Raw genomic sequence first — 16,045 nt, 5'->3', positions numbered from 1 at the left:
TATATCACGAGGAAAAAGTAGCCGTTAAAGAAGCATTGTCGACAGACTCAGCCACAAGTGCGCAAGTTTCTACGATGAAGACAACGGGCATATCGGATCAGAAGAAACAGACCAAGACAGAGATATCTCTTTTGAGACGGACTACGTATCTTGCCGATAAATGAAGATCAAATAAGGAGCACTCGCTGGGAGATGAAACGACGAGAAGACGGAGTTATACACGCGTGGGATTGTCAGTGCAAGGTACAGCCTGATAAGGTAAATATTCCATTAGTCGAAATTGGTCCAGACATGCGACAGGCATGAAACATGGTGTATGGCTTGCAAACAACGAGTGGCACTAAAAACACGCAGAGCAGATGTCAATTGGAGTGTTTTAACTTGATCAATTTTAGAATCAACGTGTTCCTAGATGGTGCACTTCGCACAGTCTAAAACGCAAATGTATGGGTGGTTAGTGATGCAAAGAGTGTTTCTATGTTCTTTTGCCATTTATAGCACTGCGACGATCCATGTCCTTCGATAGCTATTTTCTATTTCTTACCACGTCATTATCACCAAAGTGGCTTTATATCCATGTCTTTCCATCCGGCACGACGCGCTTCCCAATAACCGCCACCATAAACCCATTCTTCGGAGCCGTCAATCTGCCGGAACCAGCGGGGCTTCGGATCCTGTCCTCTTTGCCTGCGCTCGCGCTGCAGCTGTTCAACTCTGCTCTTCTCCCGCTCGGCGCCATCTATGTCTCCTTCCTCCAGAGATCTTACGTCTGGTCGGAAGCGTGAGTCTGTGCAGGGGAGCTTGTCCTTGATGTCAGGAGTTATTTCGTTGAGAGAAATGCCGAAATATGTGAATCCATAGTACACCGTCGCATCCCTGGGAAAAGGTGTCACGCGCCATAGCACTTTCAGATGCTGAGAATCGAGCTTTTGGGCAAGCTGTTCATCCCATTTTCCTTCAAGCCTACTCACACTTTTACCATCTGGTGAGTATACGATGCCTGTCACGACATTTGGAGTGGAAGCCCAATAGCCTGTTTCTTTGAAATCAAGTTTGCATTGCGCGCCTGTAGTGGTGTTCTTGATGATCATCTCCCCACAGTGTTCAAGATACTTAGTACCCATCATTAGATTTCGAGTGAATGAGGATGGCTTGTTCCTGGCCCATTCATTAGTATGACTTATCACGCGACCAGTCTTATCACTGACCATTCAAAGGTATCTGCTCCAATCCGCAGTTTAGTGATACCGGTGGGTATAATCTCGAAGCTTTTCCCTAAAATGCCAGCAAGTTCATACAGAGTAAATACTAGATATGGTGGTAGCATACCCCAAAACTTAGTTTTCCCAGACGACGTAGCATTTAACTCCCATCCCTGCCCGTCCGCATGATAGGCGATGACCAGGGGTTTGTGCACAACTTTTTCCGCGCTGATGGGGACGTTCAATATCAGCATCGCGAGCCAACTTAATCACAGGAACCTTACACGAAATTGAACCTTGCCTCCTCGAAGGTCTCACCGAGAAGTGGTGTACTGGTTCACATGTCATTAGTAAAGAATAGAACAGGGTTTCCTGGTACTGACAATCCTTTGCGACCTGATCTGAACCGGGTACATGCATATCCAGAGACAGCAAATGCCGCAACATAACAAATACGCTCGACCCAATCTGAAGTCGAAGCGGCGTTATTCAATAACTCGTAATATTCAAGCTCTTCTGCAGTCCGCTCGAGCAGGGTAAGAGGTTCATTGAAGGAGCAGGGGAAGCTTATATTCGAGAGATCCTGTCAACCATAGTTAATAAGGGTGCGTAATAAAGGGAACATGAACGTCCGGACCTGTCCCACATTCTTCTTGAGAATAGTGAACAAGCTCCCTTCGTCGGTAGGCGGTCTCGCGGGTAACCTTGTTCTCCTGTCAATCAGCAAGCCGGGCGATTCATATGGTGTGTCGTCTTCAGCCTGCACGTCAGTACACTCGTCTTCATATTCCTGTACTGAACTCTTTGTGTCCATTGACGGGGCCCCCTTTGCACTGTCTCGCTCCTCTTCCACTTGGTCCTCTTGTACTACGTATTCCTCCGCGCCAAATTCATCAGCGTCTAGTGCATCAAAGAAAACGCTGCCACTGTCGGTCACTGTGGACATAGATGACCTATATGAGGACCAGGACGATGCATTCCTTGCCCCAGGAGTCGGTGCACCTTCCTCGTTTATAGTCTCTTGGAACGGCATCCTACGGTGTACTAGAACAGGTGACATGCCCTGCAACAGATCCGAAAGGACGCCGTGCTGCTCGCGCAGTCTCGATAAGAGGGGTGCTAGTTCCTCCGGAATATGCGTGCTCGACACACTACTTGGCAGTCCATCCCTAGCAGAACTTGGTTTACTACGGCTTCCTGTAGATGAGTTCCCAGCTATTTATATAGTCTATCGTTAGCATCGGATTTTGAGTAGGTATTGCGATACGTACGCTTCTTGAATATCGATAGGAGCGGATGGGCTTTGTCTTCCTTAGGTCTGACATTCGATGTTCGACCCTTGTCCGAGCTCTTCACGCTCCCTTGTTCATCTTCTTCAGTTGGATAACATTTCCTCGATATATCGTCAATAGTCTGAAAAGGAAGACAGTCAGTAATAATCATCAGACATACTCTGAAGAAAAGCTCACTCTGCCCATTTCATCTAGGACAATAGTTGCATGCTGGAACTTTCCAGTCTGATGCCCGAGGCTGATCCCCCTGGATAATGACCGCCTCGTCAGGACCTTTTCCATCTCGCTGCCAGTGGGAGTGAATTTTCTATGGTAGCTAAAGTGTCAGACATATAAATTTGGATAGCACCAAAACTCCTACCTAAGTGCTCCCATCCACAAGTCAAAGTCGTCTTTGTTTAGACATTTCATGTGGAATGTTACTCTAGAAGAGTCGACATGAATGTCTCTTCTCCTAGGGCTGGAGGAAATGGCTGCGCTGGGAACGGATATTTGGTCCCGGGTAATGGAACCTGGTTCGAAAGAATAGCTAAGAACGCCACTTGAACTCAAGACAAAGTATCGTCTGGCATATCCTAAGAACGAATAGACAATGAGAGGGTATGAAATATCGGAGTGGCGAAACTAACCTTGCAACTTCTTTCTACGCTTCTTGAGCAGCCAGCCTTCACATAACACATTGGCGTAAGGCGCACGAGGACTAGAAGCCATGGGTTGGGCAGGAGCATTCAAGGTGAGAGCGGAATCAGCAAGCGCTTCCTTCGGGTTTTGCAACATCCTCGATAACTGTAAATATGCCGCTACGGGGATTGAAATGTCCAAGACTGGTACGCTCAGTATTCGTAGGAGCTTGCAAATCAATGAATAAATTAGGAGGTAGATCTATAGGAGAAATGTTCTATGATAAAACGGGTGAAGAGATTAGTCAAGTTACTTAGGAGCCAGAGGGCTCAACGTTGAGAAGGTCTGAAGCACAGCATTTCATAGCGAGTTAGACGCGTCGAAGTCCACGTTCTGGACACCGAAACGACACGTCCACGCGTCGAATAGACTCCGTCCTTATGTCTTCCGCACTCAAACACGTTCGTCACATGCATTTTGACTCTACTCACATATAATACTAACAGAAAGATGCATCCACAGTCGTCGTCATCACCGACACTGCAGCAGACTCAGACTGATGCCATATTACAGTTGCTAAATCTCAACAAACCGACTGAGAGCTCGGCGGATGCGTCACCGGCATTAGGTTCAGGCAAATCAAGTTCACAAATAAAAATCCCAGCTGCCACCGGACCACCTGTTTGGAAAGTCCTTGTCCTAGACCAGAGGACGAAAGACGTGCTTGCTACCGTTCTACGGGTCCAAGACCTTCGCGACGTAGGAGTGACGTTGCATGTGTAAGTGTTGTATCGGCATCCAGTACCGAATCAATACTGAATCTTCTTTTGCAACAGGCAGCTTCACTCTGCTCGCCCAGCTCTGCCAGATGTACCAGCTGTCTATTTCATTTCTCCTACACTGGCTAATGTGCGCCGCATCGCCGAAGACCTGGAAAATAATCTGTACGAATCGTTTCATTTGAACTTCGTTGAACCTCTCCCGAGAGCGCTACTTGAGGAGCTGGCAGCTGCTGTTGCGAAGGATGGTACGAATGAACTGGTGGACCAGGTCTGTATCATGTTAATGGCGCGCAACTAGCATGCGAAGATCTGATTCGCTTCTAGGTCATAGACCAATACCTTTCTTTCATCTCCCCTTCTCCAAATTTATTCTCCTTGCTCCCTCCATCTATTTCGCCTGCACAACCTGCTAGCTCTACTCCTACCCCGGCCGCTTCGCCTGCATCACCCTCATACTTGCTGCTTAACTCGCCGTCGTCGTCGGATCAGGAAATCGAAGATGAAACAGAGCGAATAGCTAACGGGCTATTCAGTGTCGTGGCTACTGCAGGTAAGGATAGATGATACTGGCATGTGCATTTCATTCATTGTACTCTACATGCTGAACAGGACACATTCCGTACATCCGGTGTCCAAAAGGGAATGCTGCAGAAATGATAGCTCGCAAGCTGGAGACAAAGATCCGCGATGCAATACTGACTGCATCTCGTTCCCACTCTGCGACGCCTGGTACATCACTATTCTCCCAGGACTCATCTGGATTATCTACCCTTCAACGTCCTCGTAAGTCTGTGATCAGGCTACACGATATAGCTTCCGTTAACATCCTGTTTATAGTTCTTCTAATACTTGATAGGAATGTGGACCTTGTCTCCATGGTCTCGCACGGTTGGACATATCAAGCCCTAGTATCTGATTGTTTAGATATGAAACTCAACCGAGTCACAATTGAGCCGACAAAATCACAAACTCAGAAGAGGGCATATGACTTGGATGCTAAAGACTTCTTCTGGGCTAAAAATGCAGCCAGCCCATTCCCACAGGTTGCCGAGGATATTGACGCAGAGCTCTCTCGTTACAAGCAAGATGCAGCAGACCTTACCCGAGCGACCGGCGTAACTGATATGAATGATATTTCTCAACTGTACGAGTGGTTGAAATATATCTGAAGCACGGGTCTGATTTTCATCCAGGGATCCAGCTGCAAATACGACGCATCTCAAGACCGCGATCACGGCGCTTCCTGAGCTCACAGCCAGGAAAGCGACCTTGGATACACACATGAACATTGCGACCGCCTTGTTGGAACATATCAAAGACCGCGGGTTAGACGAACTATTCAGCACAGAAGAAGCCATTACGAAACAGGTGAATGTTTCGTTAGTGTGTAGGATTTGGCATGGCTTATCTCCATCTTACAGACGACACAGGCTATCCTTGAGCTCCTTCGCCATCCTAAATCTGAAGGGAAACCTACACCAGCAGACAAACTCCGCCTTGTGATCGTGTTCTATCTTTCTGCACCTGACAATGCGATCTCGAAGGAAGATACAGCAGAGCTAGAGAAAGAGCTGAAAGCTGCAGGAGCTGATGTCTCTGCGTTTGAATACGTGCGACGCACGCGGGAGATATCTCGTATGTCAGTTCCGGGGGCTTTAGGCGGTTCGGCGACACCCGTTGTTGGTGGTCAGCCAGCAGGGGAGCTGTTCCGAGGGTTCAGTGCATTGGGCAATAAAGTGGGTTTCTTGAGGAGCAACTTAGCACCTCGTGACTAACAGATCCACCCTTCTCTAATCGATAGCTTACCGACAGACTAAAGGAAGGGGGCCTTGAGAATCTGATATCTGGCGTGAAAAATTTCCTCCCTGCGAACAAGCTTCTCCCGATTACCAGGCTAACAGAAGCACTCATGGATCCATCCTCCGCATCCACTCAGTCTTTGCAAGAAACAGATGATTATCTCTTCCTCGATCCACGAACATCGCGACATGCTGGCCTCGGGTTATCTGGAGCTGGGGGCGCAACTGATGGACTAGGAGGAGCAGGTGGAGCGAGCGGTCGCAGCAGGCGAATGCAGCTCAACGAGGGTATTGTATTTATTGTGGGTGGGGCCGGCTACGTGGAATATGGAAACCTGGAGGAATGGGCGGATCGTAGTGGGAAGCGAGTAACATATGGCGGGACCGAATTGCTTGATCCTGGCTCGTTTGTCAAGGTGCTCGAGGAGTTAGGTAAATCGAGAACATAGAGTTATATGTATTTTCTCTCTGTTAGGGACTATACTTGCGAGGGTTTATAACAGATGATTGATCCATAACTATTCAGTTACGTCACTCCGAGGCCTTAAAATTCAATTGCGGCATGGGCGATCTTAGCACAATTCCGTAAGAAGTCAGAAGCCTTCAAGTCGAATAGGAGACAAAAACGGTTTCCGCTCCGATTATTCATTTCCGATCTCTCTGGTTTTCAAACTGGGGTAGAGATGAGGTGTGGAGCTTGCACCACCTGAGCAATTCATTCTGTTCATGCGTCCTCCCTCGCACAGGATCGAATATTCTGTGCGAGCTCTTCCTTTTGACAAATGAACAAGAGGCTAAATGGAAAAGAAGTATCATGTGCCGTATTTATCGACCATGGTATGATTAATACTTGTACCCTCTTTTCAAATTTCCTGACATCGCGCATTTTCATAAGTAAGAGAGGAGATCGAGTAGATATCTACGTATCATGCACGTTTGCGTACTTAAAGGGAAGATTTTTCTTTTCCTTGGCGAGAGAGATATGCAAGTCATATAGTAAACAGGATAATGGGGTAACAGTCGGTTCTGACCTCCAAACATGCTCCGTGCCAGGTGCCGCCATCAGGAGTGTCAGCCGAACGTGCACAAGTGGCGCCGCCCTGTCGGCACATTTTTCATCTCTTAAATTCTCGCAGACACATACTCGGGTACAACCCCACTTCGTCAGCTGTGACCCATACTACTAGTCATCGCGCCCTATTTCAGGCCCTTCTGCCGCTTGCTCTGTTTCCTGAAGCCCTCCTGTCCGCTTAAGCTTGTGTCCGTCATTACCCTATGCTCCATTCCACTATGGTCGACTCGCCGGGTGTCCACAGCGAAGCCAGCATAAATAAGTCACTCGCGGACTACTCACGATCGTTGCACGAGTATACGCTGCGTCTCTGGACGGAGTCACGCCGGAAGGTCGAGCAACAGGCACAAGCGCGTGCCAAAGCGGAACGGTCTTCGATGAGGAATTCAGAGAAGAGATCAAAGTGATCTGCGACGTTATGCTGCTGCTACGGAATTTGGCAACCATGCGTACGTTGGCTTCCTTACCTTACAACCTTACAACCATTGCATGTCATTGGAACCGACCTTGTTCCAGCCGCCACCGGCTTCCACCGCCGTCTTGGTCTACACTTCGTAGGCCCTGCCTTTCTCGCACCGCGTCCGTCCACGTATAATTATTTACAACGCTCAGTCGATGTCCAAGGTCCTTTGCACGGAGGAAGGATGGTGACAACTGTTATATGTTCACTGGCAAACCCCTATGCCCTCCAATAGCCGGCTACACTGGATCTGCTATTCTCTGCTTGTAGCTATAGATATTTACCTGCCATCCCCTATGTTTCCACATACCCTGTGCTACCGATTCCATTGTAGATCTTAACACAATATTTATTGTCCTTGCTTGAAGGTCCATTTGTTAGAATTGAATAAACGCCTGCTGGGCAGTTCACATCGTTACTTTTCATTGCTTCCATGAGGCATCTGAAGAAAAAAAAGGCTATGCATAATGGCAGCGCTAATCAGCCTTTGTTCCGAAAGGACAAACGAGCTTGATTCGCATGGTCTTCTTACTACACAAAAGCAACGGACCATCGACGCGTCAGGATGATTTTTTGAGGATGAAACTCTACGGAAGCTGAAATCAGACGCTTATCTGTTCATCAGTATATGGGTGGTGCTCACGATCGATGCGGATAAGCGCGGCCGGAGCTTTCGAGAAACACTCGGAAACGGGCATGGATACAAAATAATGAGGACGACCTGTGCAAGATTCAGAACGATTTGTGCCATTTCCGCAGCGTTACTGACCGGATCTGATAGCATACCTGCTGCGTTGTTCTTTCTGCGTTATTCAAGAATGCAATAAACAGTTTATAAATTGGATGCACGTGTAGGAGGCATGTCCGCCGAGAACGAGGAGTGGGTCGGAATGGCAAAGAAAGAGAACTAGTGAACAGGTGGCAGTCTTCACATAGATTCTTGTGGGGCTATTCAATTAGCCCGAGGACTATAAAGACCTCTCGTTGGTGTTGTCGAAAGTCGTAGAGCCTTAGAAGGGTGCGCCAGCCGCACGTTTCTCCAGTCCTCCCGTCCTTTATTGGAAGTCATTCCTTATTTTATTTCAATCGATTTTCTTCCCTTTTCGTACACGTCGCGTAGGTAAGCATTACTCATCGAACGCGTCTAAATTCTAAACACTGCGGCCACAGTTCGTCTGTTCAACTTGGAACAAATCCACTATTACCTTCACCCTACGAGATGGCTTCAATTAAGCTATCGAATATGCTACCACCACTTCCAGCAAGCCTCAGATCAATCTCATCTTACATCCAACGCGCAGAAGAGCTGAGGACGAAGGATCCAGTAATGGCCTATTGGTGTATGTGCATCATTGGTCGAAGCTCAGATTTGTACCGCTGACAACTAGAACGCTGTAACAGGCACATACTATGCAGCTCAGCTCGGCCTGGACCTGAAGTCGCACGAGACTGGTGCCCGAGATTACTTGTTTGCGTTGATCACCTTTCTCGAAGAGGTACGTGGAGTTGTTTCTCGTCGTACTGCTCATCAAGTTCATTCACTATTCTTCTAGATGAAGAAAGACCTTGGTGCAAATGACGCTATTGAGCATGAAGCTGCTGGTGCCGCTTACGTGGAGAACTTTGCTCTCAAAGTCTTTGCTTTAGCGGATAATGAAGATCGAAGAGGGGATGCGTCTCGGTAAGCCTTGAAACGACGTCTATTTCCTGTGAGTTACATTAATGTTGTCTCAAAGCTCAACAGCAAAGAAATTCCTTGCCGCGGCCAACTTCTTAGAGCTTTTGCGGGTATTTGAAAAAACTAACAACGCTGAAGTCGTCAGTCTTCACTTTGGAATTTCTTGATATCAGATCACTAATCTTAACTGCCAATCAGAATAATGAGAAGATACGATACGCAAAATGGAAGGCGTCAGACATTGCGAAAGCCTTCCGAGAGGGTCGTAAGCCTACTCCCGGACCCGCAGGGCATGAATCAGAGGTCATTTTGGACGGCAATTCTTCCAATGCTGATACACCAAGTATCAGAACTCCTGCAGATCGCTCTCCTGTTGGCGCCCCGGCTGCTGCACTATCACCGGATAGCGCTTCGCAGATTGTGCCTCCACCACAAACACCTCCCACATTGAACAAGTTCCCTGGCCCCGTTGACGTTCCACGCGCTGAAATTTCGAGCTCTGGATCCTGGAGTACTGTGGCAACGCCTGGATCGGAAGCCGTCGGTCCGTCATCGGCAACTAGACTGGCGTTTACGAGTGCTCTCAACAGGTGGAAAGGCCAGGCTGACGTGGATACATCGACTACTTCGTTTCCACCAAATAGCCAAGGAAATATAGGCAATCAAGGGCGTGATACAGCTCCTACTGATACACTTTCCAGAAAGGTTCATTTTTCTCCTTCTGTAGTCGGTGGCCTGTCCTCGACGGACGGTTCACCCCCTCCTTCGCCTACCTTCAATCAAAATGTTCCGATAAATGTTCCTCCTCGGACTGATTACGTGCCTGCAGCGCAGGCTCAAAGTGGCTTTGGTTTTAGGGGAATAGATCCCGCAATGGCGCCTTTGCCTGATTCATCTCCATCTGGGTCATCTCGTGCAAGTCTCGAGGGGTCACCGCCTCAAGGTGCCTATACGCCTGTTGGGAGACCACGATCAGGCTCCTCACCGCCTGTGAACTCGTTGGTGAAGCCGGGAAGCTCCCCGCCAGGTGCGGGTGGAGCAAACCGTGGCTCGCCGCCTAGCTCCAGGCGACTTTCGTTGCAGTCTTCAGCCCCTCCACCACCACCAGTAGCTCCATCACCATATAGTCATGGAAGGGATAGACGATCCAGTATTTCAAACCGAACTTCCCCACCTAGCACGAACGGTCCTCATACGTATCCTTCGTACCCTCAACCGCCGAATGCGGTTAATCACACACCTACTTCGACATACTCTTCCCCGGCTGCCCTCGGAACCGGCAGGACTAATGGCTCGCCAGTTCGAGCTCCGGTGTCCGGACTCCCACCAGTCACTTCAGGACAAACGATGGCCAGCCCTTATGTTACTGCAAACTACACGCAGAAAGCACCTTCTCCCCCGACTCGTTACACGGCTCCCGCCCCAGACCCGTCCCCGCCTGTTGAATTGAGTCCTGCGTTGATTGCTAAAGCGCAGAAACATTGTCGCTATGCGATTTCAGCGCTTGAGTATGAAGACGCCGAGCAGGCTCGCAAGGAGTTGCACGCAGCGCTAGCAGTACTTGGTGAGCGGTAGAGCGAGAGTAGCAGAGTCGCTTTCGATTCACTCATTCTCTTTGCATTCACGTTTTGTTTCATCACGCCTGTGTTTTTGTCGCTTTTAATTTCAGCACGACTTGCCTTGTATCAAGTACATGTTATTCACGCCTGCATTATCACGCTACTTACACATTATGTTGTTCATTTATTTCGTATTTTGAATGTACCCTTCCTACAGTATGTGACTAGCGTAATGCGTAATGATTTTAATACGGAGATGTGTCATCTGGAGACGTCGATCCAATGCATTGCTTCGTTTGAAGCGTCGATCGCTACTGACATGCTGTGCTGTGCAGGGACGGCAGCAGATGCTGCTCGCCTACATCAACTAATAACTCGTGCTTAGTCGTTCTCGTCGTCCTTCCCTCTCTCTCTTTTCTCACTCTCACTAATGCTAAACTGACGATCTCCCGCGACGGGCTGGCCTGGTTGCCATCGAATCGCAGCGCGTATACCCGCAAATATAGACTCAATTGCAGACGTCACACTAACACGTGGGTGGAACCAGTATCCAATAAATTTATTGGCGATTTTCCTCACGCTTCGACACTGGCCTCGGCGTATTGGGCCACCTTTCTTGTTCGATTTCTCAGCCATCGTCCATCTCGACAATCTGTACAACAAGCGCTCACAGACCGCCCGTGCGAAGGCTACGCAGCGGGCACAACATGCCGGACAGCCTCGCAGCACTCGAATATGCGCAACGCGACATCGACACTAGCACTAATGGACTATGGTGGACCACCAGTGATGGCTCAACCTTACTTCCCACACAATCTCAAACACATGGCGCTACCTCGTCTTCTCATTTGTCTTCGCGCTCATCGACGGATGCCGGCACAGATTCACAACCGTCGACTTCGTCAGGATTAACCACCGACTCCCAGATACCCGGCTCAGGCTCAGGCTCGAGCTCCGGCGCAGGTACTATACCTGCGACATCCACGTCCTTCATTACTGGACTTTCTGGTTCTTCTTCGTTTATTTCTACCACCATTATAACATCTATACCCTCTACTATTACGTCTCCGTCTACTACAATTACGACTAACGTTCCTACGACTATAACGACTTCCACGGGAATCCTCGTTTCGCAGACTGCCGTTGGAGATGCGGGGTCTGCTGTAGTAGCAGGTCAGCCTGTCTGTATTGGAGATGGCGTGGACATACAGGCCGTCGGGCTGCTCTCAACTCTTGTATTACCAAGTGTAATAGGATTAATTATTTGGGTGAGTGTTTATTAGCACTGGACTTTGCTTGCCGCGTTCTTATCGGACACAATACCTTCAGCTTATTTTTGCGCTTCTACGACCGCATTTCCGACAGGTGTATGCCGTCCGAGAGTGGTTTCCCCCGCAAGAGTGAGCAAGCTCAAGTTCCCCGCCTTCCCCCCCTCCCCCCCAAAGAACTCACTAATCTCCGTCAACCCCATTCTAACACAGGCTTCGATCACAGCCCTTGAGAGATACTCTCTGGGCATTTTTGTTTCCACATGTACCCTTTGTACCTTCTATTCCAGATAAATCCGAGCTTTCCAAAGCAGGCGCTGGTGCAGAATTACCATCTGACGGCCAGCTTAGCCAGCGTGTACTATGGATATGTTTTCTTATTGCCCTTGGGTGGTCTCTTCTTGGTCTGTTGGGTGCACTTCCGCTATATCTCGTGACTACTCCGTGTTTGGAACAATCATTTCCTCAAACACCATTTGGTGGACTATATTCCACGCTCCAGGACCTTAGTGTCCTTCGTTTGTTACAGCTTCTCGAGAATAATGACATCTCTACCTCAAGTAGAGCTGTGTCTAGGGCGCTCGTAAACGGCGTCGACGTTAATCCGAACATCAGGACCCGTCTAATTATCCTGACTGTTTTCGTGCTGGTTCTTGCCATGCTTCCGGCGTTGATAAAACTCATGAAGGAGTTTACGAAGCTTGCCAATTATCGGAGGCACTGGCTTGATGTCCGCTGCGAGGGCTTAGAGATGGGTTGGCTTAGTGCTCAGAAGGCACCGGGTTTCGTCGGTTGGGGCGAAAAGCGTATAAAGGATTTTATCACGAAGGAAGGCCTCAGCTCTTCACTCGATAAAAACGGTGGAGGAATAAGCGCGAGCGGAAACATGGTCGGAATCGGTTCGGGGTATCGAGCTCGAACTACCAGCCAGAGGAACCGGGAACGCAACGACAGACCTTCGAACGATGACGAGAAGCAGGAACTCGAGGTTGACATCCGTAGTTTGTTTTCTGTTGGGTGAGTTGAGACTTTTTTTTGGTTTTGTCTTGTTTTCTTGGCCTTGCTGAGACTCAAGTTTAGGGACACCGGTATACTTCCGTCATTGATTCAAGAGCGCGACCGAATTCTTGATCAGCTTGAGATGGCCGAAGCCCGTTATATCGCGTCCTTCAAGCTCATGACCCCTGATCCATCGTCGGCAGAACTACCACTACCTCCAGATGACGAAAATAACACGAAGTTACGTATTAGCAGACCGAAGGCCCTTGCAGGTTATCAGGTGAGTAATAATTTTTCCACAACGATGAATAGATCTGACAGATCTGGTTTAAGCGGTCACGTAGTCGTCGAGGACGCCGGAAGGCTAGTGGATCTTCTACCGCTCCGACGTCATTCGTTGCCCCTTCTCAATACTACAAACTTCGCAATATCCGCGGAATCAGTGGAGGACGCATCTACTCTCAGTCAGGAGATGACAGCTTTACCGAAGGACCCTCGTTCGGTGATAGTGTCCGTTCACGTATCGTCGGTAGTCGGTTCCAAGAATTCAGCAGTGAACATGGCGGAGAACCTTTGCCTATTGGTAGTCGTGTCACTCTGAACCAGGGTGAACTCGAACCCATGACCCAAGAGCAAGTGGATGCGTACGGACCGAGACATGGAATGGATCCATCGTCGGGGAACGAAGCAGACGTTGAAACTGTCCCTTTAACCGATTCAGCAGGCCCCGAGACGTCGCGTGGGGTGTCAAGAGCAGACAATGGCTCTCCTTCCACAGTCCTTGTCGATTCCGTGATGCACTACGACTCTTCCCCAGGACCTGACTCGGGTGCCGAAGATGTCACTCCCTCAAGGGCTCGCCATGTGCCACCAAAATATCCCGTAGAACGGCGAGAGACATTTGCAATGCGAACTCCAGGTAATGAGGTGCAAAATGAAGGACAAGTGCCGCTTCACCTACGTCTACAATCTCAAGGACCTTTTGTCCGTCCACTCTCTGGCCTGGATCACGATTTCCTCGGCGCGGTTTACTCGGATGTTCGTGAGTTGCGCACGAGGTTGAAGCAGATCAATGCCGAGATCTCTGAAGTTCAAAACGACTGTTACAACGACATCGCTGACGGCGCACGAATCAAAGGATGGTTGATCACTGGCCGTGGGGTGCGGTTTTTGCCGGGTATTGAGCTTATTGAAGGACGTTCAAAAGACGACATCTTATGGGACGAACTACAACACGAGGGCCGGACAGAGAAGAGGATTTCATTTTGGTCATTCGTGGTGATGGTGACTGTTTTGTTAGGAGCGGGATGTGAGTGTGTTTTTTCTTCTAAACATGTAAATAAACTCACAATAATTTTCCGGTTCTTCTCCAGTGGTTGGTGTGGCCGGTCTCGCCGTTTCTACAGCGCCCAATGTCGCGCATTATCTTCCTTTCTTCGGCCCCTTTATTAATGCTAGCGAGAAGATAGGCCCAGGTATCGCGATTACGCTCGTTCCAGCGATCCTCGCAACCTTGTTCTTTTTCACAGCAATTAAAGCAGTTAAACGTAAGACATCAACAATTCGATGATTACATCAGGCTTACTCTACAACAGGTGCTTCGCAGTACAGCGGTGATATTTCCGTAACATCCGCAAGACTGACAACCTACAAAGCGACCTTCTTCATTCTGTGCGTGATCGGAGTTATGTGGCTTACTGCAGTTGGTGCGGTCGTTTTTGCTATGCGGGCCTTCGCGACTTCGTCCGCACGTCCGAGCAGCGTTGCGAGCGGATCTATTTATATGAGCGCCTTCTTCCTTGCTCTGGTCGTCAACTTCGCTATAGTTGCACCTGGACTTCTGCTTCTTCAACCTTTCAGGTTGAAAAATGTCCTCTGGAGAGAACGGCAAGCCATTACTCCTCGCCAGAGGTTCCGAGGTAAGTCAATAATCACATATACCAAACGCCCTTGCTGATGTACCGCAGCTCTTTATCCAAGACCGTATGATCCGACATACGCAACAGCGTGCTGTATCCTTGCGATCATCCTCGCCTCGACATTCGCACTCATCTTCCCCTTCATCGGCCCAGCTGTAGTGCTGTTGCTACTGCTAACGATCGTCGGTAAGGACAATTATTTCGCCTCCGCTTTGGTTGCTAGGTCCTAATTTTATCCTATAATTGGCAGCACACCGCTTCTTGGTCGGATACGTATATGGTCGCACAGATGCCCAGACCGGAGGACTTCTTCAGATCTGGTTATTAAAGCGATTTGCGTCTATCACGTCATTCCAACCGATTCTCCTCGGTCTCATATTTTTGACGAGGCGGTTGTTTGTAGAAGGTGGAATTTTAATTGGTGTTGGTGTAGCAGCTATGGCGACGGTTGAAGTTTATGCTTATTGGAAGACGAGACTGCCGGGCAGGAAGTCGTTGACTGATAAAACGCTGAATTCGCTTGAACGCTTCGCGGGACAAGCGAGACCTGCTGGGAAGCAGAGCGTTTCGGAAACTGAAGGCAGTAATGCTCTTGTCAATGCTCCGCGAATGCGGAGCCGAGGATCTTTGGCTTCCGTGCTTGAGATGATGTCTTTGACTTTGGCAGTAATGCCTACACCACATCAAGCCCGCGGTGCTGTTCCGATCGGTAAGTCTCTGCTCATTATTAAAGGGGGAAACGTTCTAAATGTTAACTAAACGTCTTATTACGGAGCAGAAACGGAATCACTTGATGACCTAACCGCAACCGACCGTGCAGCTCGCACGCACCCAGACGCCCCACCTCACCTCCCTCCACTTCCCTTCGCAGACCACGCCGAAGAGATGGCAGGGATTCTCTACGCCTCCGAGTTAATCGCTCCCGCACCGACAATATGGCTGCCAAATGACTCCGCAGGCATTGCTCGCTCGGAAGCATACGACCTATCACGATACCACGGCTTACGGACCACTATAGACGTTCGATCTCATGACGATGTTGTTAATCCCCGACGACGATCTTCTTCTCGACACCGAGCTGCGACTTGACAACTTAATTGAAATGACACCTTTTAATTGAATGGTCCATTGATTCATGTTTTTTCGTTATTCTTAACCTTTAAATCCCTCTGGACTGTTGTTGTATATGTGCGTGTGCTTTTCACCTTGTTTTTTTTTAGGATTGTGTCACTACCTGTCCTCCTGTCATTTACGTTGACTGACATTCATGCTACTTACCCATTTCTTCCGTTTCTTGTGGTTCTCGGTGTTAATACCAAAATACCAATACCATGTCGTTACTTCCTTACTTCTCGATTAACTTTTTTGGTTGGGACACTACTTCATGACAGTTG

At 48.8% G+C, this 16,045-nt stretch overlaps 5 protein-coding genes across 5 annotated transcripts; 4 read left to right on the top strand and 1 right to left on the bottom strand.

Moving 5' to 3' along the window:
• Positions 1-469: 469 nt before the first annotated feature.
• On the bottom strand, positions 470-3,392 carry FOMMEDRAFT_121479 (uncharacterized protein). Its single transcript, XM_007265559.1, has 10 exons — positions 3,124-3,392; positions 2,856-3,069; positions 2,672-2,801; positions 2,474-2,615; positions 1,840-2,417; positions 1,586-1,785; positions 1,487-1,534; positions 1,330-1,430; positions 1,209-1,275; positions 470-1,158 (listed from the first exon to the last, which is right to left on the bottom strand). The coding sequence occupies exons 1-10, from the start codon at positions 3,269-3,271 to the stop codon at positions 555-557; spliced, it is 2,232 nt and encodes a 743-aa protein (XP_007265621.1). The 5' UTR covers positions 3,272-3,392; the 3' UTR covers positions 470-554.
• Positions 3,393-3,625: 233 nt separating this feature from the next.
• FOMMEDRAFT_106423 (Sly1 vesicle trafficking sec1-like protein) lies at positions 3,626-6,145 on the top strand (the record flags this gene model as incomplete). The annotated part of the gene is made up of 8 exons (XM_007265558.1): positions 3,626-3,894; positions 3,952-4,165; positions 4,222-4,447; positions 4,507-4,680; positions 4,735-5,041; positions 5,091-5,265; positions 5,319-5,633; positions 5,699-6,145. 8 exons carry the CDS (start codon positions 3,626-3,628, stop codon positions 6,143-6,145), a joined length of 2,127 nt encoding a protein of 708 aa, XP_007265620.1.
• Positions 6,146-6,744: 599 nt separating this feature from the next.
• Positions 6,745-8,120, top strand: FOMMEDRAFT_19335 (uncharacterized protein). The gene is made up of 4 exons (XM_007265557.1): positions 6,745-7,685; positions 7,761-7,815; positions 7,872-7,949; positions 8,015-8,120. The coding sequence occupies exon 1, from the start codon at positions 6,987-6,989 to the stop codon at positions 7,173-7,175; it is 189 nt and encodes a 62-aa protein (XP_007265619.1). The 5' UTR covers positions 6,745-6,986; the 3' UTR covers positions 7,176-7,685; positions 7,761-7,815; positions 7,872-7,949; positions 8,015-8,120.
• A 327-nt stretch (positions 8,121-8,447) lies between these two features.
• FOMMEDRAFT_167300 (DUF605-domain-containing protein) lies at positions 8,448-10,667 on the top strand (the record flags this gene model as incomplete). Its single annotated transcript, XM_007265556.1, has 5 exons — positions 8,448-8,568; positions 8,630-8,724; positions 8,782-8,909; positions 8,965-9,046; positions 9,105-10,667. The coding sequence occupies 5 exons, from the start codon at positions 8,448-8,450 to the stop codon at positions 10,479-10,481; spliced, it is 1,803 nt and encodes a 600-aa protein (XP_007265618.1). The 3' UTR covers positions 10,482-10,667.
• Positions 10,668-10,898: 231 nt separating this feature from the next.
• Positions 10,899-15,740, top strand: FOMMEDRAFT_106418 (uncharacterized protein; the record flags this gene model as incomplete). Its single annotated transcript, XM_007265555.1, has 10 exons — positions 10,899-11,733; positions 11,795-11,865; positions 11,947-12,750; positions 12,814-13,012; positions 13,066-14,041; positions 14,106-14,279; positions 14,328-14,651; positions 14,700-14,837; positions 14,902-15,360; positions 15,427-15,740. The coding sequence occupies exons 1-10, from the start codon at positions 11,173-11,175 to the stop codon at positions 15,738-15,740; spliced, it is 4,020 nt and encodes a 1,339-aa protein (XP_007265617.1). The 5' UTR covers positions 10,899-11,172.
• Positions 15,741-16,045: the final 305 nt, after the last annotated feature.

Source organism: Fomitiporia mediterranea, assembly GCF_000271605.1.
Source record: "Fomitiporia mediterranea MF3/22 unplaced genomic scaffold FOMMEscaffold_5, whole genome shotgun sequence".
Taxonomy (NCBI): domain Eukaryota; kingdom Fungi; phylum Basidiomycota; class Agaricomycetes; order Hymenochaetales; family Hymenochaetaceae; genus Fomitiporia; species Fomitiporia mediterranea.
The sequence above is the reverse complement of the archived record's forward strand: the minus strand, read 5'-3'. Positions and strand labels throughout refer to the sequence as shown.

Coding starts and splice junctions, on each gene's coding strand:
- FOMMEDRAFT_121479 (XM_007265559.1), bottom strand. CDS start 3,271: ATGTTGCAAAACCCGAAGGAAGCGCTTGCTGATTCCGCTCTCACCTTG. Junction 2,418..2,473: donor CCTATCGATATTCAAGAAGC/GTACGTATCGCA, acceptor CTATATAAATAG/CTGGGAACTCATCTACAGGA. Junction 1,786..1,839: donor TCAAGAAGAATGTGGGACAG/GTCCGGACGTTC, acceptor TATGGTTGACAG/GATCTCTCGAATATAAGCTT.
- FOMMEDRAFT_19335 (XM_007265557.1), top strand. CDS start 6,987: ATGGTCGACTCGCCGGGTGTCCACAGCGAAGCCAGCATAAATAAGTCA.